Source organism: Oncorhynchus keta, chromosome 19, assembly GCF_023373465.1.
Source record: "Oncorhynchus keta strain PuntledgeMale-10-30-2019 chromosome 19, Oket_V2, whole genome shotgun sequence".
NCBI lineage: Eukaryota > Metazoa > Chordata > Actinopteri > Salmoniformes > Salmonidae > Oncorhynchus > Oncorhynchus keta.
In genome coordinates this window covers 20,926,109-20,953,966 of record NC_068439.1, presented here as the reverse complement: position 1 = coordinate 20,953,966, position 27,858 = coordinate 20,926,109, and the positions used below count along the sequence as shown (strand labels likewise).

The following is a 27,858-nucleotide window of genomic DNA, read 5'->3' as shown; positions in this document are numbered from 1 at the left end:
GTCTGGTCTTGGTCAGTACCCATGCTGCAGCATTCTGTATGTTTTACAGTACAGAGACCTTAAACCGGTGTAATGTGTGCTCTCTGTCTGGTCTTGGTCAGTACCCATGCTGCAGCATTCTGTATGTTTTACAGTACAGAGACCTTTAAACCGGTGTAATGTGTGCTCTCTGTCTGGTCTTGGTCAGTACCCATGCTGCAGCATTCTGTATGTTTTACAGTACAGAGACCTTTAAACCGGTGTAATGTGTGCTCTCTGTCTGGTCTTGGTCAGTACCCATGCTGCAGCATTCTGTATGTTTTACAGTACAGAGACCTTTAAACCGGTGTAATGTGTGCTCTCTGTCTGGTCTTAGTCAGTACCCGTGCTGCAGCATTCTGTATGTGTGCTCTCTGTCTGGTCTTTTACAGTACAGAGACCTTTAAACCGGTGTAATGTGTGCTCTCTGTCTGGTCTTGGTCAGTACCCGTGCTGCAGCATTCTGTGTGTTTTACAGTACAGAGACCTTAAAACCGGTGTAATGTGTGCTCTCTGTCTGGTCTTGGTCAGTACCCGTGCTGCAGCATTCTGTGTGTTTTACAGTACAGAGACCTTAAAACCAGTGTAATGTGTGCTCTCTGTCTGGTCTTGGTCAGTACCCATGCTGCAGCATTCTGTATGTTTTACAGTACAGAGACCTTTAAACCGGTGTAATGTGTGCTCTCTGTCTGGTCTTGGTCAGTACCCATGCTGCAGCATTCTGTATGTTTTACAGTACAGAGACCTTTAAACCGGTGTAATGTGTGCTCTCTGTCTGGTCTTGGTCAGTACCCGTGCTGCAGCATTCTGTATGTTTTACAGTACAGAGACCTTTAAACCGGTGTAATGTGTGCTCTCTGTCTGGTCTTGGTCAGTACCCGTGCTGCAGCATTCTGTATGTTTTACAGTACAGAGACCTTTAAACCGGTGTAATGTGTGCTCTCTGTCTGGTCTTGGTCAGTACCCGTGCTGCAGCATTCTGTGTGTTTTACAGTACAGAGACCTTAAAACCAGTGTAATGTGTGCCCTCTGTCTGGTCTTGGTCAGTACCCATGCTGCAGCATTCTGTATGTTTTACAGTACTGTATGTTTTACAGACCTTTAAACCAGTGTAATGTGTGCTCTCTGTCTGGTCTTGGTCAGTACCCATGCTGCAGCATTCTGTATGTTTTACAGTACAGAGACCTTTAAACCGGTGTAATGTGTGCTCTCTGTCTGGTCTTGGTCAGTACCCATGCTGCAGCATTCTGTATGTTTTACAGTACAGAGACCTTTAAACCGGTGTAATGTGTGCTCTCTGTCTGGTCTTAGTCAGTACCCATGCTGTAGCATTCTGTATGTTTTACAGTACAGAGACCTTAGAACCGGTGTAATGTGTGCTCTCTGTCTGGTCTTGGTCAGTACCCGTGCTGCAGCATTCTGTATGTTTTACAGTACAGAGACCTTTAAACCGGTGTAATGTGTGCTCTCTGGTCTTGGTCAGTACCCATGCTGCAGCATTCTGTATGTTTTACAGTACAGAGACCTTTAAACCGGTGTAATGTGTGCTCTCTGTCTGGTCTTGGTCAGTACCCATGCTGCAGCATTCTGTATGTTTTACAGTACAGAGACCTTTAAACCGGTGTAATGTGTGCTCTGTCTGGTCTTGGTCAGTACCCATGCTGCAGCATTCTGTATGTTTTACAGTACAGAGACCTTTAAACCGGTGTAATGTGTGCTCTCTGTCTGGTCTTGGTCAGTACCCATGCTGCAGCATTCTGTATGTTTTACAGTACAGAGACCTTTAAACCGGTGTAATGTGTGCTCTCTGTCTGGTCTTGGTCAGTACCCATGTACCCTGCTGCAGCATTCTGTATGTTTTACAGTACAGAGACCTTAGAACCGGTGTAATGTGTGCTCTCTGTCTGGTCTTGGTCAGTACCCGTGCTGCAGCATTCTGTATGTTTTACAGTACAGAGACCTTTAAACCGGTGTAATGTGTGCTCTCTGGTCTTGGTCAGTACCCATGCTGCAGCATTCTGTATGTTTTACAGTACAGAGACCTTTAAACCAGTGTAATGTGTGCTCTCTGTCTGGTCTTGGTCAGTACCCGTGCTGCAGCATTCTGTATGTTTTACAGTACAGAGACCTTTAAACCGGTGTAATGTGTGCTCTCTGTCTGGTCTTGGTCAGTACCCATGCTGTAGCATTCTGTATGTTTTACAGTACAGAGACCTTTAAACCGGTGTAATGTGTGCTCTCTGTCTGGTCTTGGTCAGTACCCATGCTGCAGCATTCTGTATGTTTTACAGTACAGAGACCTTTAAACCGGTGTAATGTGTGCTCTCTGTCTGGTCTTGGTCAGTACCCATGCTGCAGCATTCTGTATGTTTTACAGTACAGAGACCTTAAAACCGGTGTAATGTGTGCTCTCTGTCTGGTCTTGGTCAGTACCCATGCTGCAGCATTCTGTATGTTTTACAGTACAGAGACCTTAAAACCGGTGTAATGTGTGCTCTCTGTCTGGTCTTGGTCAGTACCCATGCTGCAGCATTCTGTATGTTTTACAGTACAGAGACCTTTAAACCGGTGTAATGTGTGCTCTCTGTCTGGTCTTGGTCAGTACCCATGCTGCAGCATTCTGTATGTTTTACAGTACAGAGACCTTTAAACCGGTGTAATGTGTGCTCTCTGTCTGGTCTTGGTCAGTACCCGTGCTGCAGCATTCTGTATGTTTTACAGTACAGAGACCTTAAAACCGGTGTAATGTGTGCTCTCTGTCTGGTCTTGGTCAGTACCCGTGCTGCAGCATTCTGTATGTTTTACAGTACAGAGACCTTTAAACCGGTGTAATGTGTGCTCTCTGTCTGGTCTTGGTCAGTACCCATGCTGCAGCATTCTGTATGTTTTACAGTACAGAGACCTTTAAACCGGTGTAATGTGTGCTCTCTGTCTGGTCTTGGTCAGTACCCGTGCTGCAGCATTCTGTATGTTTTTCAGTTGACCAATGGCTTTCTTGAGTAGACCATACAGGAGAGCATTACAGTAGTCAAGACTGCTTGTAATAAAAGCATGGATGAGTCTCTCTGTATCAGCCTGAGAGAGAAATGGCAGCACATTGGCAATGCTCCTCATGGTAAAAGCTATTTTGGTCACATTCCTAATGTGTTATTTGAGAAATTGAGTTCAGAATCTAAAATAACAGCATGTTTTTTTTACGTGGTGTTTTATATTTATTGCCCTGTGAATTAAAATGTTAAAATAGTTTATCTAGACTCACAATTTAAAGCAAGAATGACTGGTCTGACATCGAACTCCAGAAATGTAAATATACCTTTTTTGAGAAAGGGCATTGGCAAGATTAGCACCTGTGACCTTCTGGTTCCTATCCCAGTGCCTAGTCCACTACGTCAGCAAAGGGGAGGGCACCAAACTATTTTTTTTTCACGTTTATAAAGCTGTTCAGTAAATTTGTCATTCAGAATGTCAGAAGATTAGAAATATCAGTTAAGTATGTTGGGTAAGGTTGGGCAAAAAAAGCTGCATCAGGATTCGAACTGGCAACCTTGGCCTTTTCTCAATTAGATTTGCTCAGCTCCTGTGTCCTCTCTCCTCCCTCCTAAAACAAATTTAGCTGGTTGTGCAATATATTTTATAGTTAAAAGGATTAGTAGCATATCATTTTTAAATGTTTGCATGCTTTTCTCCTTCGAGAAAACAATAGCTGATTCAATGGGGATGTGGCAGATTTCAAAACTCTTCCGCGAAGGACTCCGGTAGGATACACTTGTGCTTCCTCGCCAAAAGGAGGCTTTCGAGGAGGACCGTCTTCCATTTACCTATTAATAAATTGACACACTGTGTCATAACCCGTGTTTAACACCCTCCAACTGGCTCCCTGCAAGCATTTTATTTATTTGACTCTCACCTGTAAACTCCTTCCACTAATCTGCCACTAAGCTCTGCCCACTGAGCATTCATCCAACCAATCAATTCGTCCCGGACTACCTCCGGAAGTGTTCAGGAAGATCTGTAAATAATTGCACTCCATTCTTTGTGGTCATGCATTCATTTGGTCTCCTCCTAGAAGGGTTCTGAGGTGAAGAAACAAAGTAGCTCATTAATTCTTAAAGGTTCAATGCAGAGTTTATCTCAATATGAAATCATTTCTGGTTAACAATTAAGCACCTTACAATTAAAATGGTTAAACAAATAAACAAAAATAGCAAAGAATAATTTCTCAAGCAAGAATTTTGCTTGGACTGTCTGTGAGTGGTCTGAATGGGGATGGAATAACTGAAAACTAGCTGGCAGAGAGGTTTGGATCTTTTTCTTTTTGGTCTATTATCAAATTTACTGCCTCAACTCCATCCCACCAAAACAGGCTGACATTTCAGGCGGCCTTTTCAAACAGTTCTTATACTAAAAGGACATTATCATAATTTTCACAGTATTACTCCAACTTCAACCTCATACCTCATTCTGATTTTTTAGGGGGTGCTGCAGCATCCTCAGCACCCCTACTTCGTGCGGCTATGCATAAAACACAGGATAATCACGTTTTGAGTGCACTGGGCCTTTAAACAACCTTGCCTTGTGGATAAAACAGTTGTTTTAATTTCTGTTAAAATGAAGATAACTATGCTTTAAATCCCAAATAACAAAAACATACACTGTGCATTACTTCACTTCCATGTTCTTGAAAATATAAATGTAAAGAGCAGTAGCCTAAGTTTAGACAACAGTACATCAATAGGTCTTTGAATATGGGCACAATGACACAATCTCTGAAGTTCTTGAACATATTTTCCATTTTTAATAGATCAAAACAAACATTTTATGGATTTATTTTCAGTCTCACTTTATTTAACGATGATGTGAAAAGTAAAGGCTGTCCATAACATTCAGACTATTAAAGAAGAAGGTTGTTCAAAACCCCCGATAACGACCGATGGTTCCAAAATGATCTTGTGTTCCAGTGTGATACTTATTTTATACAAGTTTTCATATCTATCTCAACTGTACATAACATAGTTACAGATACTGTAAATAAAAAAGTTTCCATTGAGTTCCAAGTATCATCGTGGGTGTTGTGAACGTCAAGATTTTTTATGAACATAAAGATTTGTATATATAGTTCTCTATCTTTCTGGAATAAGAAAACAAGTTATTGCCCCTCTCATACATATATTTAGCATTTAAAATAAGGTTCATATTTTTTAGTCAACTTAAATTCTAGAATGTTTGTATGGTATACCACATATGAAATTGACAAAAACAGTTACAGAATGAATCATTTTATATATATTTATCATATTCTTATATTTTGGGACATATAGATTTTCCAGAAACCCTAATGACAATATATACAAATATATGAATATATATATACAGTACCAGTCAAAAGTTGGGACACACCTACTCATTTAAAGGGCTTTTCTTTATTTTTACTATTTTCTACATTGTAGTATAATAGTGAAAACATTCAAACTATGAAATAACACATATGGAATCATGAGGTAACCAAAAAAGATTTAAACAAATCCAAATATATTTTAAAGTATTTTAAAGATTTTTCAAAGTAGCCACCCTTTGCCTTGATGACAGCTTTGCACACTCTTGGCATTCTCTCACCCAGCTTCATGAGGTAGTCAACTGGAATGCATTTAAATTAACAGGTGTGCCTTGAAAAGGAAGGTCGTGGTATGCAGAAGACAGCCCTATTTGGTAAAAGACCAAGTCCATATTATGGCAAGAACAGCTTAAATAAGCAACGAGAAATGACAGTCCATCATTACTTTATGACATGAAGGTCAGTCAATCTGGAACATTTCAAGAACTTTGAAAGTGCATTCGCAAAAACCATCAAGTGCTGTGATGAAACTGGCTCTCATGAAGACCGCCACAGAAATGAAGACCAAGAGTTATCTCTGCTGCAGAGGATAAGTTCATTAGAGTTAACAGCCTCAGAAATTTCAGCCCAAATAAATGCTTCACAGAGTTCAAGTAACAGACACACCTCAACATCAACTGTTCAGTGGAGACTGTGTGAATCAGGCCTTCATGGTCAAAGTGCTGCAAAGAAACCACGACTAAAGGACACCAATAAGAAGAAGAGACTTGCTTAAGCCAAGAAACACAATGAATGGACATTAGACCTGTGGAAATCTGTACTTTGGTCTGATGAATCCAAATTTTAGATTTTTGGTTCCAACCACAGTGACCTTTGTGAGACGCAGAGTCGGTGAACGGATGGTCTCTGCATGTGTGGTTTCCTCCGTGAACCATGTAGGAGGAGGTGTGATGGTGTGGGGGTGCTTTGCTGATGACACTGTCAGTGATTTATTTAGAATTCAAGCCACACTTAACCAGCATGGCTGCGACAGAATTCTGCAGCGATACACCATCCCATCTGGTTTGCGTTGTTGGATTATCATTTGTTTTTCAACAGGACAATGACCCAACACGTCTCCAGGGTGTGTAAGGGCTATTTGACCAAGACGGAGAGTGATGGAGTGCTGCATCAGATGACCTGGCCTACACAATCACCCGACCTCAACCCAATTGAGGTGGCCAACAAGTGCTCAGCATATGTCGGAACTCCTTCAAGACTGTTGGAAAAGCATTCCAGGTGAAGCTGGTTGAGAGAATGCCAAGAGTGTGCAAAGCTGTCATCAAGGCAAAGGGTGGCTACATTGAAGAATCTAAGATCTAAAATATATTTTCATTTGTTTAACACTTTTTTGGTTACTACATGATTCCATATGTGTTATTTCATAGTTTTGATGTCTCCACTATTATTTTACCATGTAGAAAATAGTAAAAATAAAGAAAACCCCTTTCATGAGTATGTGTGTCTAAACTTTTGATTTGGTACTGTATATGTGCTTTCACCTTTAAACTGAAAGAAACAGAAGAACTGAGGAATACAGAACATTAGCATAAATAAGCAGTGTATTACGAGTTATTATGAGCCCTTTAATTACCAACATTGCATTTGAATAACTTTGTAGATGTTGAGAATTAAAAAAATAATAATAATAGAAAATTAGGGCACATTGCAAAGCAAAGTAACAATACCTGATAACCAGCATTTGGCATTTTGTAATAACAAAAAAAAAGGGACACAGGTGCCGGGAAAGGATTTAAAAAATATATATGTTATTGACTGTACTATAGGTTCGTTCTGATATAGCTAGCCAAAGCTATGAAGTGTTGTACATTTGTATGGCACTCAGCATCTTGCAGCAAGTGTAATGCTGCATGTCATTTACATTATATTGTATAGGGGGGATTTCTCACAGAATTGTGGTATTGACATTGACTGTTTGATGATGTACTCTTGAAGATTGTGATCAGTCTGCGGAACAACAGGTTTGCAGAATTAAAAGCAAAGTAAAAAAGAAATACAACATTTTTAAAAAACTGACTTGGAGTGAGAAGAAACAACAGAGTGAATTTGTCATGACAGTTGCAAAAACAGAGGTTACTCTTATGTGAATATACATTTTATTTCATGCCATCTTGAGAAAGCCAAATACCAAATATTCCATACGTACATCGACACCATCAGGGTATCAGCAAACTTTACAGAATCACATATAATGTAATATATAAAATGTGTTTTTTTCTGAATGAACAACCAGACCCAGTGTCTCACTTATGGAGGAGAAAGAAACCTTTTGGCTTCATGGAAGGTCTGTGCTGCTGTGTTGCTGCTCTGGACAGCCCCAATTGGCTCCAGGCTAGGGGGAGGAGCTCAGACAGGAGTTACATATACATGTGTCCAATAACAGACCTGCTCCTCCCCTACCCATCACTCGTCCTCCAATGGGTTTCTTCTTTGCGGTGGCTGACAGACTTCATCAGTGTTCAGATGCCAGGTCCAGCTCACAGAGCAGCCCACTCTCTGGAGTGGAATTGTCCCCAAGTTATCTATCTATCCCACACTGTAATTAATGTATGTCCCAGGTGTTGGAGCATTGAATGAGAGAAATCATGACAGCTTGTACAATTTACAGATGGGTTACAGATGCTTGTTTAGTTTAGTTTGCCCAGCCCCCACCACCAGCACTACCTACTGGAACTGCTGTATACTGTGGCTCCTGCAGGCTACAGGATACAACTACAGGCACAGTGCTCAACAAACGTCTTTTAACCAAGACACCAATGGTGAAATATATGCTGAAACAAATCTATTTAGACTTCTAATGATGATACGTAGCGTATTCATGGATTTTGTCCACTTTTGTGTTTTTTTTTGTGATAACAGTTGTACAAATAAAATAACGTTAGCTAGCTATGTCTACGGCCCTTTTTACAACAATAAATTACCTTTCGGCCGACTACACAGAAAAACATTTTAAAAGCAACCATGAGTTATGTTCCACTGTTGCTAAGTGACAGGTGATTTTTCACAACATCACTGTATAGTAGACCTGCCACGATATACAGATGCTTCTCTCCCAGTCTGTGGTGCCATTGTTTCGTTGACTGACAGTGCTGGGGTCTCCTGGATAGGGTTCACATACGGCTCGCATGCATCTTCCACTTGCCATTTTGGTCATTGAAATTCAGATTTACTGATTGAAACAACTTAAAACTTAATTTCACTGTTTCGAAACTACCAATGGAACCTAACTGACAAACACACTTCCTTGTCACTCTTCACTATCTACATATATCTCTTGTCAATCGATCTTCTTCCCGAGTTTTTAATCTGAGTTTTGCACCACTTTTGATGCTGCCTGACCATGCACCTATTTCATTTACTTATGAAACATATGGTCATTACAAAGCCTCTCCTTCAGCCTCACAACAGTGAGGTAACAGAGCTCTGGGTGCTGCGTTGGGTGGTCCCCACTCCCTACATAGAGTGACATGACAGTTTCTGGACCATTTACACTGGTGGGGGCAAAGACCAACCCGTTGTAATGGAAGCTTGCTGGTCTTCAGACTGATCTTTGGCAAAGCCTTGTCAGGACACCTAACACCACTAGGATACGGTGGATACTTTACCTAAAGGTGTGTATCTTTCTGTGTTTGTGTAGGTGACTATTTGTTTGTGTTTATGTACATAGAGTCACATTACTATTAGTTCCTGGACATCTATTCTGTTTGGTTCTGTTGCCCTCTAAGCCCAGAATGGCATTAACCTGTACTAGCATGTCATGCTTGTTTGGAGACAAATTAAATTATGGTAGTTGAAACACATTAAAGACCTATGAAACGGGATAGTATAATCTTTAAGAAAAACGAATGATGCAAATTTAGCAAAGTGGAAAATAAGCTGTGTGAAAGTTAAAAGAATTGGCCGCTGGTGCCTTACCTCTTGCCAATGGCCAATCCATTTAACATAATTAACATACTACAATGATGCAGTAATATTACACAGACCAATTTGTCTTACATTTTGCTTTGTAGGATGCCAGTTTTTAAGTTTTTATATGAGTTTTTCAGGACCTACGCTGATACAGACCTGCCCAACATCCCCCCATATGTTAATTCACAGCATACTCAATCAAAGCTTACGGTAAGTCAAAGTCAGTATGATATTTACATGTTTGTTCACAACGGTGAATTTTGATGAATCCTACGTCAGTCCGATCTGGAACTCCTTTGTTCCTATAGCAACACCTAACACCTTCTAGGCATTGAAGTAGTGAAATACTCAAGTTTTGACAAGTTCACACATAGTCAAGTGTATGGCAAAAGGAAAAAAACAACAACATAAAACCTTCCGAAGCAGATACGCTACTGGTCAGGTCAGGTCTGGTCCTCTGCTGCTGGGGGGGTGGGGAGGGGGTTGTAGCTGCGGTTTGTGTCATCGTTTGTAAGGTCCTCTGTGCCCTTTCCCCGACCCATGGTTCTAGTGAGGGGGTCTAGAGACCGAGGCATGAAGAGTGGATAAAACTTCCCCCTCCCTGGTCCAACACACATATTATTCCACTATCGCTGATGACCTCAGTCACAGTCCGCTTGTTGTTGTTTTTTACACGGATGTCTTTCTCTTGGTAGCGCCAGGGGAAACTGATGCTCACAGGCCTGAGACCATGACCCGGTAGGACGGGGGCATGTGTCTGTGCCGCGGGCTGGAGCTGGGGCTGGGGTTGGGGCTGGTACAGCTGGCGTCCACCCCCCCTATGGAGGGTAGGTAGGCATGGTGCAGGATGGGCAGCTGCAACGACAGCCTGCGCTGTATGCTGTGGACGGAGAGAGAAAGAGAGAGAGAGACGTGGTGATGAGTGACATAGCATGTTAAGCATAATTAAACATCATTATATTCACCTAAATAAAGGTTTACATTGAAGGATTCTTTTTCCACAGTGTGCTGTCAAAGTGTGAAATGTATATGTATTTCTAAATCTCTGTGGTGCTACATTGCATACATACTGTACATACAGCACAGTACAAGTAAAATGACTATTTCAATCCAGACAGCTTCTGTATGTGCTGTTTTACTCTCAATAATTGAAATTGGCTTTTTGTACACTTTTTTAAAGCTCTAACTCCAACAATGATGCAGTAATCAATATCAATGTAGTACTAAAAATAACATGGTAGAACAAAAACACACAAGATATAAAAATAAGAAGAACAAGATAAAGTAAGTAAGCATACAATATACAGACCCAGTTCCAGTATCGTATTTACAAAGTGCAGGCATACTGGATGGATAGAGTTAGATATGTATACGGGTAAGGTCACTAGGTATCAGGATAAATGGTGAAAAGAGTTGCAGCATCATATATGATGATTGCATGTGATTGTGTGTGTGTGTAGTCAGTATAAATATACAGTATGTGCAATGAGGGCCCATGCCAAACCTTTTCAACCTCCTGAGGGGAAAGAGGGGCTGTTGCGACTTCTTCACGACTGTATGCGTGTGTGTGGACCATTTTAAGTTCTTAGTGATTTGGAATCTGAGGAACTGGAAGCTCTCGACCCAATCCACTGCACTCAACGCGATTTAGTACCCTAGTATGGGTATTCCAACACGGCCAGTGACTTCTCACTTCTCACTGGCATTACCACTCACAGTCAGAGAGACTTCCTGGTCCCTTCACACCCCTCTCCACCACCACCCCCCACAGTAACACATCAGGAGTGGGGGTCTTCTTCTCACCCCAATCCCGCCTCAAGCATCACTGGCCATAGGAGAGAACTGGGACGAAAGTAACACTTTTAGAGCTGGAGACACCAAATGTTATGACACACAACTTATACAGGTCCTCTACCATTAGCAACTGTAGTTTCATTTCTAGGGTAAATGAGTTGAAATGAAATAGACCGAGAACAGAACTAGTGTAACGTTACTTCTGTACCTGCAGGCGGGGCGAGAGTAACACAGCCTTGGGATGGAAGTAACAGCTGGTGAGAAGTGCACACTATCTGTCTTATCTCCATGTTTTGTCTCTTCTGGTTTGTAATGGTCATTACGTTCAACCAATGTACTATCAGACATCATTTCATGTTTGTGTCAATTTGAATAATCATTTTGCCTTACAATATTAATCCGAATAAAATCTCACTTTAATAGGAATGTAGTAGGAGATCATTTTCACTATTTACGTTGAGTATTCATGCTTAGAACTATTCGTACCCTACTCATGCTTAGCTCCAGCTGTCCTTGTCATGTGCCTTACTTGTGTTTGATAGAATAAACCCCTTCATTCTCTTCACAAATGGAAATCTCATCATGCTTATCACATTTCCATGTCTTGACATAACGTAATTGAACACCAGAATCAGAAAGATATGTATTTTTAACCACTGAACTGTTTATAAAATCTTACGTGAGAAGCTGATCCATCAGGTCAATTAAGGCATAATTCTAATGATGTCATGTATAATTTTCAAACATTCAGTCACTTGTTGATATTTTGCGAACATTATAAAAGCAATATGAACTACAGGAGACAATGGGCTGTGCTTTAAATTTTATTTTATTCCAGGTCATCAGTTTACATTGCGTTACTTTCACCCCACCCATCTCTCCTGTAACTTTTCCCAGGCTAACACCCAAGACTAGCTAGCATGATACATGAAACCTACAGTGTAATCAGAAAGTATTCAGACCCCTTGACTTTTTCCACATTTTGTTATGTTTTAGCCTTATTCTAAAATGGTTATTTAATGAAAAAGCAAAAACTGTTGTTTTTTTTGAAATTTTAGAAAATGTATTAAAACTAAAAAACTATTCATACCCTTTACTCAGTACTGTGTTGAAACACCTTTGGCAGCAATTACAGCCTCGAGTCTTCTTGGGGATGACACTACAAGCTTGGCACACCTGTATTTGGGGAGTTTCTCCCATTCTTTTCTGCAGATCCTCTCAAGCTTTGTCAGGTTTGGCTCTGGCTGGGCCACTCAAAAGACATTCAGAGACTTGTCCCGAAGCCACTCCTGCGTTATCTTGGCTGTGTGCTTAGGGTCGCTGTCTTGATGGAAGGTGAACCTTCGCCCCAGTCTGAGATCCTGAGCACTCTGGAGCAGGTTTTCATCAAGGATCTCTCTGTACTTTGCTCCATTCATCTTTTCCTCGATCCTGACTAGTCTCTTAGTCTGTGATGCTGAATAACATCCCCACAGCATGATGCTGTCACCACCATGCTTCACCGTAGGCATGGTGCCAGGTTTCCTCCAGATGTGACGCTTGGCATTCAGGCCAAAGAGTTCAATATTGGATTCATCAGACCAGAGAATCTTGTTTCTCATGGTCTGAGAGTCTTTAGGTGCCTTTTGGCAATCTCCAAGCGGGCTGTCATGTGCCTTTTACTGAGGAGTGGCTTCCATCTGGCCACTCTACCATAAAGGCCTGATTGGTGGGGTGCTGCAGAGATGGTTGTCCTTCTGGAAGGTTCTCCCATCTCCACAGAGGAGCTCTGGAGCTCTGTTAGAGTGACCATCGGGTTTTTGGTCACCTCCCTGATTGATCAGTTTGGCCGGGCAGCCAGCTCAGGAAGAGTCTTGGTGTTTTCAAATTTCTTTAATTTAAGAATGAGCTTTAAGAACTGTGCTCTTGGGGACCTTCAATGCTACATAATTTTTTTTGGTACCTTTCCAGAGATCTGTGCCTCGACACAATCCTGTCTCGGAGCTCTACGGATAATTCCTTTGACAGGTGTGTACATTTCCAAACAGACTAAACAGACCAGGCCAGGGTTTAAATTTGAGAAGTTAATGAGAGAAGTGAACAATTCTTCCTTTAAAGCCTTTTCTTAATCTAAAGGCACAACCTAGATTTGAGCCAATGTCTTAAGTACTCCAATTTTGTGACACATTTTCATTTTCGTCAAAAACAACTTTATATTAAAGGAGTGCCTTTGATTTGACTGCCTGCACAGACGCAGTTCATTGCCAGACGACCGTTAGACCAGATGACAAGACATCTCTTACAAGTGTGATCGGGGATTTCTATTGGAGAAGCAGTTTTAGCTGAGCGTTTAGTTCAATCTTCATGCTGTACTGTCTTTGACAAAACACAACTCTACAACCAAAAAAACATTACCGGGTCTGTTTTTTTGTTCTTATAGTACATTGCTCAAAACCATTTTTTGTTTATAACTTGGCGAAACATGGTCAGACTGGTCTGTTTTTATGGAACGTGCTGACTTCACTACGTCATTCTAGCTTTTGTGTTATCTGTAAAAATGGGTAGTTAATTTCATCCCATTTTACTTTCGTCCCTGCTCTCCCCTACACTACATCTCCTCTCCTTTCCTTTCCTCTCCCCTCCCCTCCCCTCGCCTCCTCTCCTCCCCTCTCCTCTACTCCCCTCGCCTCCTCTCCTCCCCTTTCTTCTCTTCTCCCCTCCCCCTTTCATCTACTCCCCTTCTCTTCTCCTCTCCTCCCCTTCTCCTCTCCTCCCCTTCTCTTCTCCTCTCCTCCCCTCTCCTTTCCTTTCCTCTACTCTACTCCCCTCCTCTCCTCCCCTTTCTTCTCCTCCCCTTTCTTCTCCTCTCCTCTCCTCTCCTCTCCTCTCCTCTCCTCTCCTCTCCTCTCCTCCTCTCCCCTTTCCTCTAACCTCTTCTCCTCTCCTCTCCACTGACCCATAAACCACAGCTCTTCAGGCTTTGGGGATCGATCATCTGAAAAAAATAACATTTCATGCTTCCACTTGGTGTGAAAGCTCACATCTCTACTCCCTGCTAAAGCCATCGCTTTTCAAACCCATTGCGTAAACAAATGCCAGTTATGTAAAGATATACAGTTGAAGTAGGAAGTTTACATACATCTTAGCCAAATACATTTAAACTCAGTTTTTCACAATTCCTGACATTTAATCTTAGTAAAAATTCCCTGTCTTAGGTCAGTTAGGATCACCACTTTATTTTAAGAATGTGAAATGTCAGAATAATAGTAGAGAGAATTATTTAATTTAATTGATTTCATCACATTCCCAGTGGGTCAAAAGTTTACATACACTCAATTAGTATTTGGTAGCATTGCCTTTAAATAGTTTAACTTGGGTCAAACACGTTGGGTAGCCTTCCACAAGCTTCCCACAAAAAGTTGGGTGAATTTTGGCCCATTCCTCCTGACAGAGCTGGTATAACTGAGTCAGGTTTTTAGGCCTCTTGCTCGCACACGCTTTTTCAGTTCTGCCCACAAATGTTCTATAGGATTGAGGTCAGGGCTTTGTGATGGCCACTCCAATACCTTGACTTTGTTGTCCTTAAGCCATTTTGCCACAATTCTGGAAGTATGCTTGGGGTCATTGTCCACTTGGAAGACCCATTTGCGACCAAGCTTTAACTTCCTGACTGATGTCTTGAGGTGTTGCTTCAACATATCCACGTAATTTTCCTTCCTCATGAAGCCATCTATTTTGCGAAGTGTACCAGTCCCTCCTGCAGCAAGCACCCCCACAACATGATGCTGCCACCCCCATGCTTCACGGTTGGGATGATGTTCTTCGGGTTGCAAGCCTCCCCCTTTTCCCTCCAAACATAACGATGGTCATTAGAGCCAAACAGTTCTATTTTTGTTTCATCAGACCAGAAAAGTACAATCTTTGTCCCCATGTGCAGTTCAAACTGTAGTCTAGTTTTTTTAATGACTGTTTTGGAGCAGTGGCTTCTTCCTTGCCGAGCGGCCTTTCAGGTTATGTTGATGTAGGACTCGTTTTACTGTGGATATCGATACTTTTGTACCTGTTTCCTCCAGCATCTTCACAAGGTCCTTTGAGTTGTTCTGGGATTGATTTGCACTTTTCGCACCAAAGTACGTTCATCTCTAGGAGACAGAACGCGTCTCCTCCCTGAGCGGTGTGGCGGCTGCATGGTCCCATGGTGTTTATACTTGCTTTATACAGATTGTTTGTACAGATGAACGTGGTACCTTCAGGCATTTGTAAATTGCTCCCAGGGATGAACCAGACTTGTGGAGGTCTACATTTATTTTTCTGAGGTCTTGGCTGATTTATTTAGATTTTCTCATGTCAAGGAAAGAGGCACTGAGTTTGAAGGTAGGCCTTGAAATACATACACAGGTACACCTCCAATTGACTCAAATTATGTCAATTAGCCTATCAGAAGCTTCTAAAGCCATGACATCATTTTCTGGAATGTTCTAAGCTGTTTAAAGGCACAGTCAACTTAGCGTATGTAAACTTCTGACCCACTGGATTTGTTATACAGTGAGTCATAAGTGAAATAATCTGTCTGTAAACAATTGTTGGAAAACGACTTGTGTCATGCACAAAGTAGATGTCCTAAACGACTTGCCAAAACTATAGTTTGTTAACAAGAAATTTGTGGAGTGGTTGAAAAACTAGTTTTAATGACACCAACCTACGTGTATGTAAACTACATGTATGTAAACTTCAGACTTCAACTGTGTATATATATATTTTTAAACCTGTCATCCTCATACACTAGCTAGACCTTATAATAACCATGCATAACTGACCCCAAAGCATCTAGGGGAAACTTCACCACACAGAAACTAAAGTAGGGAGATGTGTCGTATCTGAGACTGTTTAGCAATCCAAAGGTTGCTCTCCCCTAGGTTGCTCGAGTCACGTCGGGGACAACAGTAGCATTTTAGCTAACTAACCCTTCCCCTAACCCGTATTCTAAATTTACCTCAATTCACCTTATCTGCTACATAAATTCACCTAACCTTTGTTGTTTTACTTCCCCTAAACATCAACATAAATTCTCCCCATAATTCTCCTGGTCTCAGAGAAAGACGTATAATACTATACGTCCAACAAGACACACAATAACTTCAGGGTTCCCAAACTGGCAGTTTACATACAAACACAATGGTATCCTTGTTCGTGCTGTAGTCTTCAAATCTGGTGGAGAAGTTGTCTGGTCCCTCTGTCTGTTGTTTTTCAGTGTGCTGAAGTGCAGTAGCCTTCCAGATGACAAGTCCAAATTTAACAACTCAAGCTTCCTAGTAAAGGCCGGTCCACGACTGCTTTCCCTCTTCCTTGTAACTGCAGATTTAACCCGTTTAAGTGACAGAAATTGCCAGCCAAAAAAGCTGTGTGTGTAGTTTGCAGTTGAAGCTTCTGTCTGGGGCGGGAAGGCCACTTTTAAAATTCCATGCTTGGATTCATAATGCCTTCTGAGATTGAATTCCTCGCAAACAGCGACATTTTCATGAACATCTATCTCTCTGTAGATTCTTTCCTTTCATTACCCACCTTTCTTTTGATACTTTTTGATAGCAACATTTTCTCTTGGTATCAAGCTAATTATTCTGAACGAATGATGACGTTACAAAAGTAGTGTAGCCTACAGTAGACTACGTAGACCTGTTTTTCCCCACCAATCAACGTACAGAGAAATAGACAATAATAATAATTGAATAGAGACATGGGGATTTTATGAGCGTAATCAGATCGAAATGATTATGTTATTGTCACTGAGTTTATTATGTACGAATCAGATGTGTTAAAAATGTTGTTTAATTTGTAGTGTAGGCCAATTGATTGTGCTAATATTATATACTAATTATGTTCTGGCCTATTAGCTCAGAATTTTTGGGGGCCTGAGGCCAAACCTAGTATACGTACCCTGACTTACATCCTCCAATTTGTGTGCTATTGTACGGCCAGGTCAGACAAATGATACTATAGGTCCACAAACTCATATTATATTGTCGGACCGCTATAGAGCGCACCAGCTTGTAACCCTAAAACCGTTCAGCCAAGCTATGGGGAAAATGAATGGGGAAAGAATAGGGTTTTGGGATAAATTCTGAAAATAAGGTCTGAGGTTAACACACGTTTAGATGTTATATGATTTTTTTATAACATCAGTCAGGTAATAACATGATCTTTATAAATGATGAAGCCTTTGTGTTTTATGGGCTTTTTAAATGACATACATGCTTAAAAATTCACAAACAGTGTTGTTAGATGATGAAGATTATCTCATAGAACAAAATGTATAAGATCTCCTAAGCCTGTGTTTCCACCTTATTTTTGGTGTGTATCCCCAACCCCCCCAAAAAAAATACAATAATTTTCCATAGGCTTTGTCCAGTGAACCATGGTGGAGTTAGTGCCGACAAAAAGATCACATTACTATTTATCTTTATTCCAGTTATAATGTAACCTAATGCAGCGTACAGAATAATACAAATTGCAGAGACCATGTTGCGCTCTCTCTCTCCCTCGCTCTTCCCTCCACCCTCTCTCTCTCTCTCTCCCTCGCTCGCTCTTCCCTCCACCCTCTCTCTCTCCCCCACTCTTCTCTCCACCCTCTCTCTCTCTCCCTCACTCTTCTCTCCACCCTCTCTCTCTCTCTCCCTCGCTCTTCTCTCCACCCTCTCTCTCTCTCTCTACCTCGCTCTTCCCTCCACCCTCTCTCTCTCTTTCTCCCTCGCTCTTCCCTCCACCCTCTCTCTCTCTCTCCCTCGCTCTTCCCTCCACCCTCTCTCTCTCTTTCTCCCTCGCTCTTCCCTCCACTCTCTCTCTCCCTCTCCCTCGCTCTTCCCTCCACCCTCTCTCTCTCTCTCCCTCGCTCTTCCCTCCACCCTCTCTCTCTCTCTCCCTCGCTCTTCCCTCCACCCTCTCTCTCCCTCTCCCTCGCTCTTCCCTCCACCCTCTCTCTCTCCCTCGCTCTTCCCTCCACCCCTCTCTCTCTCTCTCTCTCTCCCTCGCTCTTCCCTCCACCCTCTCTCTATCTCTCCCTCCATGTGAACAAACATTAATGTGGAGTGGGAATAGCTCAGTGTCTCCTGTCTATTTTCAGGCCCTGCTGCCAATGCTGCTTCCAATCGTAGCCGTAAATCATTGGTTACATACATAAGCTCTCTCTCTTCTCTCCATCCTCTCTCTCTCTCTTCTCTCTCTCCTCTCGCTCTTCTCTCTCTTCTCTCTCTCCTCTCGCTCTTCTCTCTCTCTTCTCTCTCTCTTCTCTCTCTCTTCTCTCTCTCTTCTCTCTCTCTTCTCTCTCTCTTCTCTCTCTCCTCTCACTCTTCTCTCCAGTTGAAATAAACAATAAACAAAAGTCAAAAGACAAAACATCATCAACATAAAACTATTACAAACTAACACTAAACACTCACAAAAGTCTCTAAATGATAAAGACATTTCAAGCGTTATATTATCAGCTATGTACAATGTTTTATCAATGTGCAAATTGTTGTAGTACGAATAGTAGAGGAAGATAAATAAACAAATACCTATTGTTGGTATTTACAATGCTGTTTGTGCTCCGCTGGTTGCCCTTTTCTCATGGCAATGGGCCAAATCTTGCTGCTGTGATGGCACACTACGCTATTTCGCCCAACAGATATGGGAGTTAGTCAGTGTTTGATTTGTTTTCAATTTATTTGTGGGTCTGTTTGATTTGTGTGAAATATGTATCTCTAATGTGGTCATACATTTTGCAGGAGGATAGGAAGTGCATCTCAGTTCCACTTCATTCTCTGGGCAGTGTGCACATAGCTTGTCTTTTCTTGAGAGCCAGGTCTACCTACGGCAGCCTCTCTCAATAGCAAGGCTATGCTCACTGAGTGTATATAGTCAAGTATTTTTTTAAACTTTAGGTCAGTCACAGTGGTCCGGTATTCTGACACGGTGTACTCTCTGTTTAGGGCCAGATAGCATTCCAATTTGCTCAGTTTTTTGGGTTGATTCTTTCCAATCTGTCAAATAGTTATGATTTATCTTTCTCATAATTTGGCTGGGTCTAATTGTTTTGCTGTCCTGGGTCTTTGTGGGATCTGTTTGTGTTTATGAACAGAGTCCCAGATCAAACTAACCAAAGGGACTCTTCTCTAGTTTATTTTTTCTGTAGGTGAGGGCTTTGTAGGATGTGTGGGCATCGCTTCCTTTTAGGTGGTTGTAGAATTGAACTACTCCTTTCTGGATTCTGATAACTAGTGGATACATTCCTAATTATACTCTGCATGCATTGTTAGGGGTTTTGCATTGTACACAAATATATCTTTGGTGAGTGGACCCCAGACCTCACAACCATGGAGGGCAATGGGCTCTATAACTGATTGAAGTATTTTTAGCCAGATCCTAATTAGGATGTTGAGATCAATGTTTCTTTTGATGGCGTAGAAGGCTCTTCTTGCCTTGTCTCTTAGATCGTTCACAACCTTGTGGAAGTTACCTGTGGTGTTGATGTTTAGGCCGAGGTAGGTATTCTTTGTGTTCTCTATGGCTATTGTTTCTAGGTACAATTTGTATTTGTTGTCTTGGCTACTGGACCTTTTTTGGAACACCATTATCTTTGTCCAACTGAGTTTTACTGTCAGGGCCCAAGTCTGACAGAATCTGTGTAGAAGATCTAGATGATGCTTCTAGGTGACAGAAGCACCAGACAATCAGCAAACAGTAGACATTTGATTTCCAAGACCAGGTGAGGCAGACTGTTCTAGTGCCCTCGACAATTCATTGATATACACCGTATGTTGAATAGGGTGGGGCTCAAGCTGCATACCTGTCTCACCCCATGGCCCTGTGGAAAGACACCTGTGTGTTTTTAACTACACACTTGTGTACATAGATTTTATAATGTCACATGTTTTTCCAAATGGCAATGTCACATGTTTTTCGCCGAACACACTTTTCATCACTTTGCATAGCATATCCGAATGCCAAATTAAGTCAAAAGCTTTTTTTATTTTGTTTAGTTTTGTTTGTCAATACAGGTGTGCATAGTGTATACATGGTCTGTCGTATGGTATTTTAGTATGATGTATATTAGCTGATAGGAAGCCTGAACTATAAGTTTGACCTACTGCTATGTTTACACCTTCACTATTGCAGGGAAACATTTTGTCCAGGAAGTTGTCTGGGAGAAATTGGATTTGTAGTTGGACAATGTTTTTTTGGTAGGTTTCTACACTACCCTCCTTCCATCTATAACATTTCTTAATGGCATGCAGTTTGTTAGGCTTCGATGCCTCATGGTTGAGTATTGCTCTGTTCAAGTAGACTGTGATTTTGCTGTGATCTGATAGGGATGTCAGTGGGCTGACTTAACACTGAGAGTCTCTGGGTTGAGGTTGGTGATAAAGTAGTCTACAATACTACTGCCAAGAGATAAGCTACAGGTGAGGGCCCTGGCAGAGTGGTGCGAAGAAAATAACTCTCCCTCAACGTCAACAAACGAAGGAGCTGATCGTGGACTTCAGGAAACAGTAGAGTGAGCTCCCCCCTATCCATATCGACGGGACCACAGTGAAAAGGTGAAAAGCTTCATGTTCCTTGGCGTACACATCACTGACAATCTGAAATGCTCCACCCACACAGTGTGGTGATGAAAGCTCAACAGCGCCTCTTCAACCTCAGGAGGCTGAAGAAATTTGGCTTTGCCCTTAAGACCCTCACAAACTTTTACAGATGCACCATAGAAAGCATTCTGTTGGGCTGTATCACCGCCTGGTACGCCAACTGCACTGCCCACAACCACAGGGCTCTCCAAAGGGTGGTGTGGTCTGCCCAACGCATCACCGAGGGCATACTGCCTGCCCTCCAGGGCACCTACAGCACCCAATGTCACAGAAAGACCAAAAAGCTAATTATGGACATCAACCACCCAAGCCACGGCCTGTCCACTCCACTATCATCCAGAAGGCGAGGTCAGTACAGGTGCATCAAAGCTGGGACTGAGAGACTGAAAAACAGCTTCTATCGCAAGGGCTTCAGACTGTTAAATAGCCATCACTAGCCGGCCTCCACACAGTACCCTGCCCTAAACTTAGTCACTGTCACTAGCCGGCTACCACCCAGTTACTCAACCCTGCACATTAGAGGCTGCTGCCATATGTAGATAGACATGGAATCACTGGTCACTTTAATAATGGAACACTGGTCACTTTAGTAATGGAACACTGGTACTTTAATAATCTTTGCATACTGTTTTACTCATTTCATATGTATGTCCTGTATTCTAGTTAATGCCTGTCCGACATTGCTCGTCCTAATATTTAGATATTTCTTTATTCCATTCTTTCACTTTTAGATTTGTGTGTATTGTTGTGAATTGTTAGATACTACTGCACAATTGGAACTAGGAACACAAGTATTTCACTACACCCGCAATAACATCTGCTAAGTATGTGATGTGACCAATACAATTGGATTTCATTTGATTTGAATTGTACCTACCGTAGGAGTCCCCTCGATGCCTACCGTTTACTAAGTACAAACCCAGTATGCGACATAGTTGTGACCTGTTTTTGTTATTTATGATTTCATAGTTTTGTCTAGGGGGTCATATTGGGGATGGGATGTTGTCACCTTCAGGTAGGTGTTTGTCCCCCTGTGTTCTGAGGATGTCAGGTTCTTGTCCAGTTCTGGAATTTAGGTCACCACAGACTAGTACTTGTGCCTGAGTCTGTGGTTGAGCTCTAGGGTGGAGAAGCTGTCTTCATTAAAGTATGGGGATTCTAGTGGAGGGATATAGGTAGCACACAGAGGACACTGTTCTCTGTCGAGATCATTTCCTTATTTATTTCTAACGAGATATAAAATGCTACTGGTATGATAAATTGAATAGAGTGAGTTAGGTCTGATCAATACCAAATTAGCAAACCCCCTATTTTAAGTCCCTTCCCTGTTTCACTCCTGGTAGTTTGGTGGATGGGACTACCAGCTCACTGTAACCTGGAGGGCAGCTAGTGGGTCCATTTCATCTATACCATGTTTCTTGTAGGAATTTCCAATTTCTTTGGTGAAGTCTGGGTTTCTGCTCTTTAGGCCAACGGCAGATGGCCTCAGACCTTGTATATTCCAGCATGAGATGGTAAAAGCTTTGTGTACCATAGTGTCCAGTGTTGTTATTCCCATAGTTTAGTTTGGACCATTAGATTTGAACAGAGCATCTGGTGAATGCCTCTTAGGTCGCAGGATGGGGCTTGCTTGGGGTGTAGGAGTTGGGGTGGGCCGGTTTGCCTGCTCATGTCCTATGTATATGTGTGACTGTCATGTTGAGGTCCTTTCTGCAAGGGTGGTGGGCAGGAGGGGCATAGGCCTGATCTGGGGGGCCTATATAGGGTGTGGTTGGGTTTGATTTGTGGGGTTGTCAACTGGTTGGGGTGTGGGTGTGGCTAGTGGTGCTGTGGTCTGGGTGTAGGTCCTCTGAGTGCAGGTCCGGGGGGAGTCTCGCAGGTCCGGGGGGAGTCTTGCAGGTCCAGGGGGAGTCTCGCAGGTCCAGGGGGAGTCTCGCAGGTCCAGGGGGAGTCCCGCAGGTCCGGGGGGGTCTCGCAGGTCCAGGGGGAGTCTCGCAGGTCCAGGGGGAGTCTCGCAGGTCCAGGGGGAGTCTCGCAGGTCCAGGGGGAGTTCCGCAGGTCAAGGGGGAGTCCTGCAGGTCCAGGGGGAGTCCCGCAGGTCCGGGGGGAGTCTCGCAGGTCCGGGGGAGTCTCGCAGGTCCGGGGGGAGTTTCGCAGGTCCGGGGGGAGTCTTGCAGGTCCAGAGGGAGTCTAGCAGGTTTGGGCGGGGTGCTCAAAACTCTGTTGCTCTTGTGTGAGTTGCTGGGGCTGCGGTTGAGTGCAATGTCTTTCAGGGTCCTGGCGAAGGTGGGGACCGTGACCTTGTAGAGGTGTACCTGGTCGTAGAGGCTGTCCAAATCCAGGGTGCAGTGATGGGCCAGGTAACATTTGGTGTTGACACACAGCCATGGGAAATGCTTGCATTCCCTCTTTGTATGGTGGCCGGGTGAACGTCTTTTCATGGTAGCAGGGTGTAGATGACCACATGTGTAGGGGAAAAGTGGAAGAAGCTTTTTCAATCACTCCCTTGAGTGCTGTGGCCACCCTTTCCTGCTGGGCCCTCAGATAATTTGTGCCTGTGTGAATTATGGACACGCCGGGTATTTGGACACCACAGTTTAGCCACTTTCTGTTTAGAAAATTGTTAGTTTTCCAGCACAAATTTGAGTCTATTAGGAGCACAATCTGTGGCTTTTGCGTGTCCTCAGTGGATGTGGGTGTGTTGTCAGGATGGCTATAAGGGGGTCTGACAGGGGGTGCTAGGAGAGGGGGTTGGATGGGGTGGTGCATCCTTTCTTGTCTGTCCTGCATGTGGTGGGGGTCTGAAGTGGGCTGTTCTGTTGGCTTCTCTTGGGGGATGGCCAGCTCTCTTATGAGTTGTTCTCGCTGCCTCATTCTCTGCCCTCTCTCTCTCTTTCACACCTTTTCTGCTTCCGCTCTTGTTCTCATGTCCTCACTCATGTTCTCATGCTCTCTCTCCCTCTCTATTTCTTATGTGTTCTCTCTATCCAGTCCCAGTTAGATGAACATAGGAGGAGAGGAGAACTGGGAGGACAAGGGGAGGAGAGGAGGAGGGAATGAAGAGTTCTCAATGATGCATGAAACTATTTTTTCCCTCTCTGATGAAGTTGACAATCCCCAGCTTGTTTATGAATAATAAGTGAAGGTAGTTCGTTATTTGTCACCTGAGTGTGCTATGAGTGTTCTGGACCGATACATTTTAAGAGTTGGGACAACGTGCAGTCAGTCGCGCACGTGTGTGTGTGTGTGGTGTGTGTGTGTGTGTGTGTGTGTGTGTGTGTGTGTGTGTGTGTGTGTGTGTGTGTGTGTGTGTGTGTGTGTGTGTGTGTGTGTGAGAGAGAGAGAGGGAAATGTGTGTTTTTGGTTTTACTATCCTTGTGGGCACCAGAAGTCCTCACAAGGGTAGTAAAACATTTGGTTGTTCCCCACAAGGAGAAAGGCTATTTTAGGCTATTTTAGGGGTAAAGTTTAGGGTGAGGGTGAGAAATTAGGGGTAGGAGTTTGGGGTTAAAGTTCAGACCTGGGATAACTATAGTTTGAACTATAATTTGTGGAGAAAAATAATAATCCAGGGGAACAACTATTTGAATACAGATCTGAGAAAGAAACTACTTAAAACAAATATTTGAATACAGATCTGAGAAAGAAACTACTTAAAACAAATATTTGAATACAGATCTGAGAAAGAAACTACTTAAAACCAATATTTGAATACAGATCTGAGAAAGAAACTACTTAAAACAAATATTTGAATACAGATGTCAGGAAGTGACTACTTTTCTGAAACTTTGGATTGGCGCCTTCAACTAGTGTCAGGGCTGTATCTGGAACTGCATGTTGAAGATAGGAATAGAATGAACAGAGCACACACAATATCCCATACTATTCCAATCTGACAGTCATATTTGAAGAGTTTTGTTCCAAAATGCTATATCCACACATTTTTCACATTTGTGTTTTTTGATCAGAATGTATTTATGGCTTACGGGTAAATTCATGTGTGTGTAAAATATTACTGTTCTCAGATTCTTAATGCATGGATGTGTATTAAAATGGGTTTCGTTGCAAAATGCTATGTATCCATTACTTAGCTGAAATGGAATGGAATGTTTGTATCCAGTATATTGACTTTGATATGGTTGTCTCACCTAGCTATTTTATTCTTTTATATACACAGTGGCTTGCAAAAGTTTTCACCCCCCTTGGCATTTTTCCTATTTTGTTGCCTTACAACCTGGAATTAAAATAGATTTTTGGGGGGTTTGTATCATTTGATTTACACAACATGCCTAAACACTTTGAAGATGCTAAAAAAAAAATCCTGTGAAACAAACAAGAAATAATACAAAACAAACTGAAAACTTGAGCGTGCACAACTATTCACTCCCCCAAAGTCAATACTTTGTAGAGACACCTTTTGCAGCAGTTGCAGGTCTCCTGGGTTATGTCTTTATAAGCATGGCACATCTAGCCACTGGGATTTTTGCCCATTCTTCAAAGCAAAACTGCTCCAGCTCCTTTAAGTTGGATGGGTTCCGCTCGTGTACAGCAATATTTAAGTCATACCACAGATTCTCAAGTGGATTGAGGTCTGGGCTTTGACTAGGCCATTCCAAGACATGTAAATGTTTCCCCTTAAACCACTCGAGTGTTGCTTTTGCAGAATGCTTAGGGTCATTGTCCTGCTGGAAGGTGAACCTCCGTCCCAGTCTCAAATCTCTGGAAAGACTGAAACAGGTTTCCCTCAAGGATTTCCCTGTATTTAGCGCCATCCATCATTCCTTCAATTCTGACCAGTTTCCCAGTCCCTGCTGATGAAAAGCATCCCCACAGCATGATGGTGCCACCACCATGCTTCACCGCGGGGATGAGGATCTTGGGGTGATGAGAGGTGTTGGACATAGTGTTTTCCTTGATGGCCAAAAAGCTCAATTTTAGTCTCATCTGACCAGCGTATATTCTTCAATTTGTTTGGGGAGTCTCCCACATGCCTTTTGGCGAACACCAAACATGTTTGCCATATTTTTTCTTTAAGCAATGGCTTTTTTCTGGCCACTCTTCCGTAAAGCCCAGCTCTATGGAGTGTATGGCTTGAAGTGGTCCTATGGACAGATACTCCAATCTCTGCTGTGGAGCTTTGCAGCTCATTCAGGGTTATCTTTTGTATCTTTGTTGCCTCTGATTAATGCCCTCCTTGCCTGGTCTGTGAGTTTTAGTGGGCGGCCCTCTCTTGGCAGGTTTGTTCTAGGGCCATATTCTTTCCAATTTTTATAATGAATTTAATGGTGCTCTGTGGGATGTTCAAAGTTTCTGATATTTTTTTACAACCCCAACCCTGATCTCCAGAACTTTGTCCCTGACCTGTTTTGAGAGCTCCTTGATCTTCATGGTACCGCTTGCTTGGTGGTGCCCCTTGCTTAGTGGTTTTTCAGACTCTGGGGCCTTTCAGAACAGGTGTATATATACTGAGATCATGTGACACTTAGATTGCACACAGGTGGACTTTATTTAACTAATTATGTGACTTCTGAAGGTAATTGGGTGCACCAGATCTTATTTAGCAAAGGGGGTGAACACATATGCACGCACCAATTTTCAGTTGTTTACATTTTGTTTTGTTTTAAACAAGTAATTTTTTTAATTTCACTTCACCAATTTGACCTATTTTGTGTTTTACATTACATGAAATCCAAATAAAAATACATATAAATTACAGGTGCAATGATCGGTAAGCTGCTCTGACAACTGATGCTTAAAGTTAGTGAGGGAGATATAAGACTCCAGCTTCAGTGATTTTTGCAATTCGTTCCAGTCATTGGTAACAGAGAACTGGAAGGAAAGGCGGCCAAAAGGTGTTGGGGATGACCAGTGAAATATACCTGCTGGAGTGCGTGCTATGGGTGGGTGCTGCTATGGTGACCAGTGAGCTGAGGCGGGGCTTTACCTAGCAAAGACTTATAGATGACCTGGAGCCAGTGGGATTGGCGACGAATATGAAGCGAGGGCCAGCCAATGAGAGCATACAGGTTGCAGTGGTGGGTAGTATACAGGGCTTTGGTGACAAAACAGATGGCACTGTGATAGACTACATCCAATTTACTGAGTAGAGTGTTGGACATCGCCGAAGTCAAGGATCGGAAGGATAATCAGTTTTACAAGGGTATGTTTGGCAGCATGAGTGAAGGAGGCTTTGTTGCGAAATAGGAAGCCGATTCCATATTTCATTTTGGATTGGAGATGCTTAATGTGAGTTTGGAAGGAGAGTTTACAGTCTAACCAGACACCTAGGTATTTGTAGTTGTCCACATATTCTAAGTCAGAACCGTCCAGAGTAGTGATGCTAGACGGGCGAGTGCGGGTGCGGGCAGTGATCGGTTGAAAGCATGCATTTAGTTTTACTTGCATTTAAGAGCAGTTGGAGGCAACGGAAGGAGTGTTGTATGGCATTGAAGCTCGTCTGTAGGTTTGTTAAAACAGTGTCCAAAGAAGGGCCAGAAGTATACAGAATGGTGTCATCTGCGTAGAGGTGGATCAGAGAATCACCAGCAGCAAGAGCGACATCATTGATGTATACAGAGAAAAGAGTCTGTCCAAGAATGGAATCCTGTGGCACCCCCATAGAGACTGCCAGAGGTCCAGACAACAGGCCCTCAGATTTGACACATTGAACTCTATCAGAGAAGTAGTTGGTGAACCAGGCGAGGCAGTCATTTGAGAAACCAAGGCTGTTGAGTCTGCCGATAAGAATGCGGTGATTGACAGAGCCTTGGCCAGGTCGATGAAGACGACTGCACAGTATTGTTTTTTTATCGATGGTGGTTATGATATCGTTTAGAACCTTGAGCGTGGCTGAGGTGCACCCATGACTCGCTCTGAAACCAGATTGCATATCGGAGAAGGTACGGTGGGATTTGAAATGGTCGGTGATCTGTTTGTTAACTTGGCTTTCAAAAACTTTCGAAAGGCAGGGTAGGATAGATATAGGTTTATAACAGTTTGGGTCTAGAGTGTTACCCCCTTTGAAGACGGGTATGACCGCGGCAGCTTTCCAAATTTACCAGAACAACTGCCATGCAGTGCTGCTGGTGGTAACAATATATCTGATGTATAGTTTGTTGAAAAATTCAACTGGAAGAAGAACAAATAAAT

The 27,858-nt window shown here is 42.6% G+C and overlaps 1 protein-coding gene across 1 annotated transcript in view; it reads right to left on the bottom strand.

Moving 5' to 3' along the window:
* Positions 1–6,933: 6,933 nt before the first annotated feature.
* LOC118373117 (gamma-aminobutyric acid type B receptor subunit 2-like) overlaps positions 6,934–27,858 on the bottom strand; it is a 412,635-nt gene continuing 391,710 nt past the window's right edge. Inside the window, exon 19 of the mRNA XM_052470007.1 lies at positions 6,934–10,199. Coding sequence (XP_052325967.1) covers positions 10,034–10,199 — 166 coding nt within the window. The 3' untranslated portion in view covers positions 6,934–10,033. The remainder of the gene's footprint in view (positions 10,200–27,858) is intronic.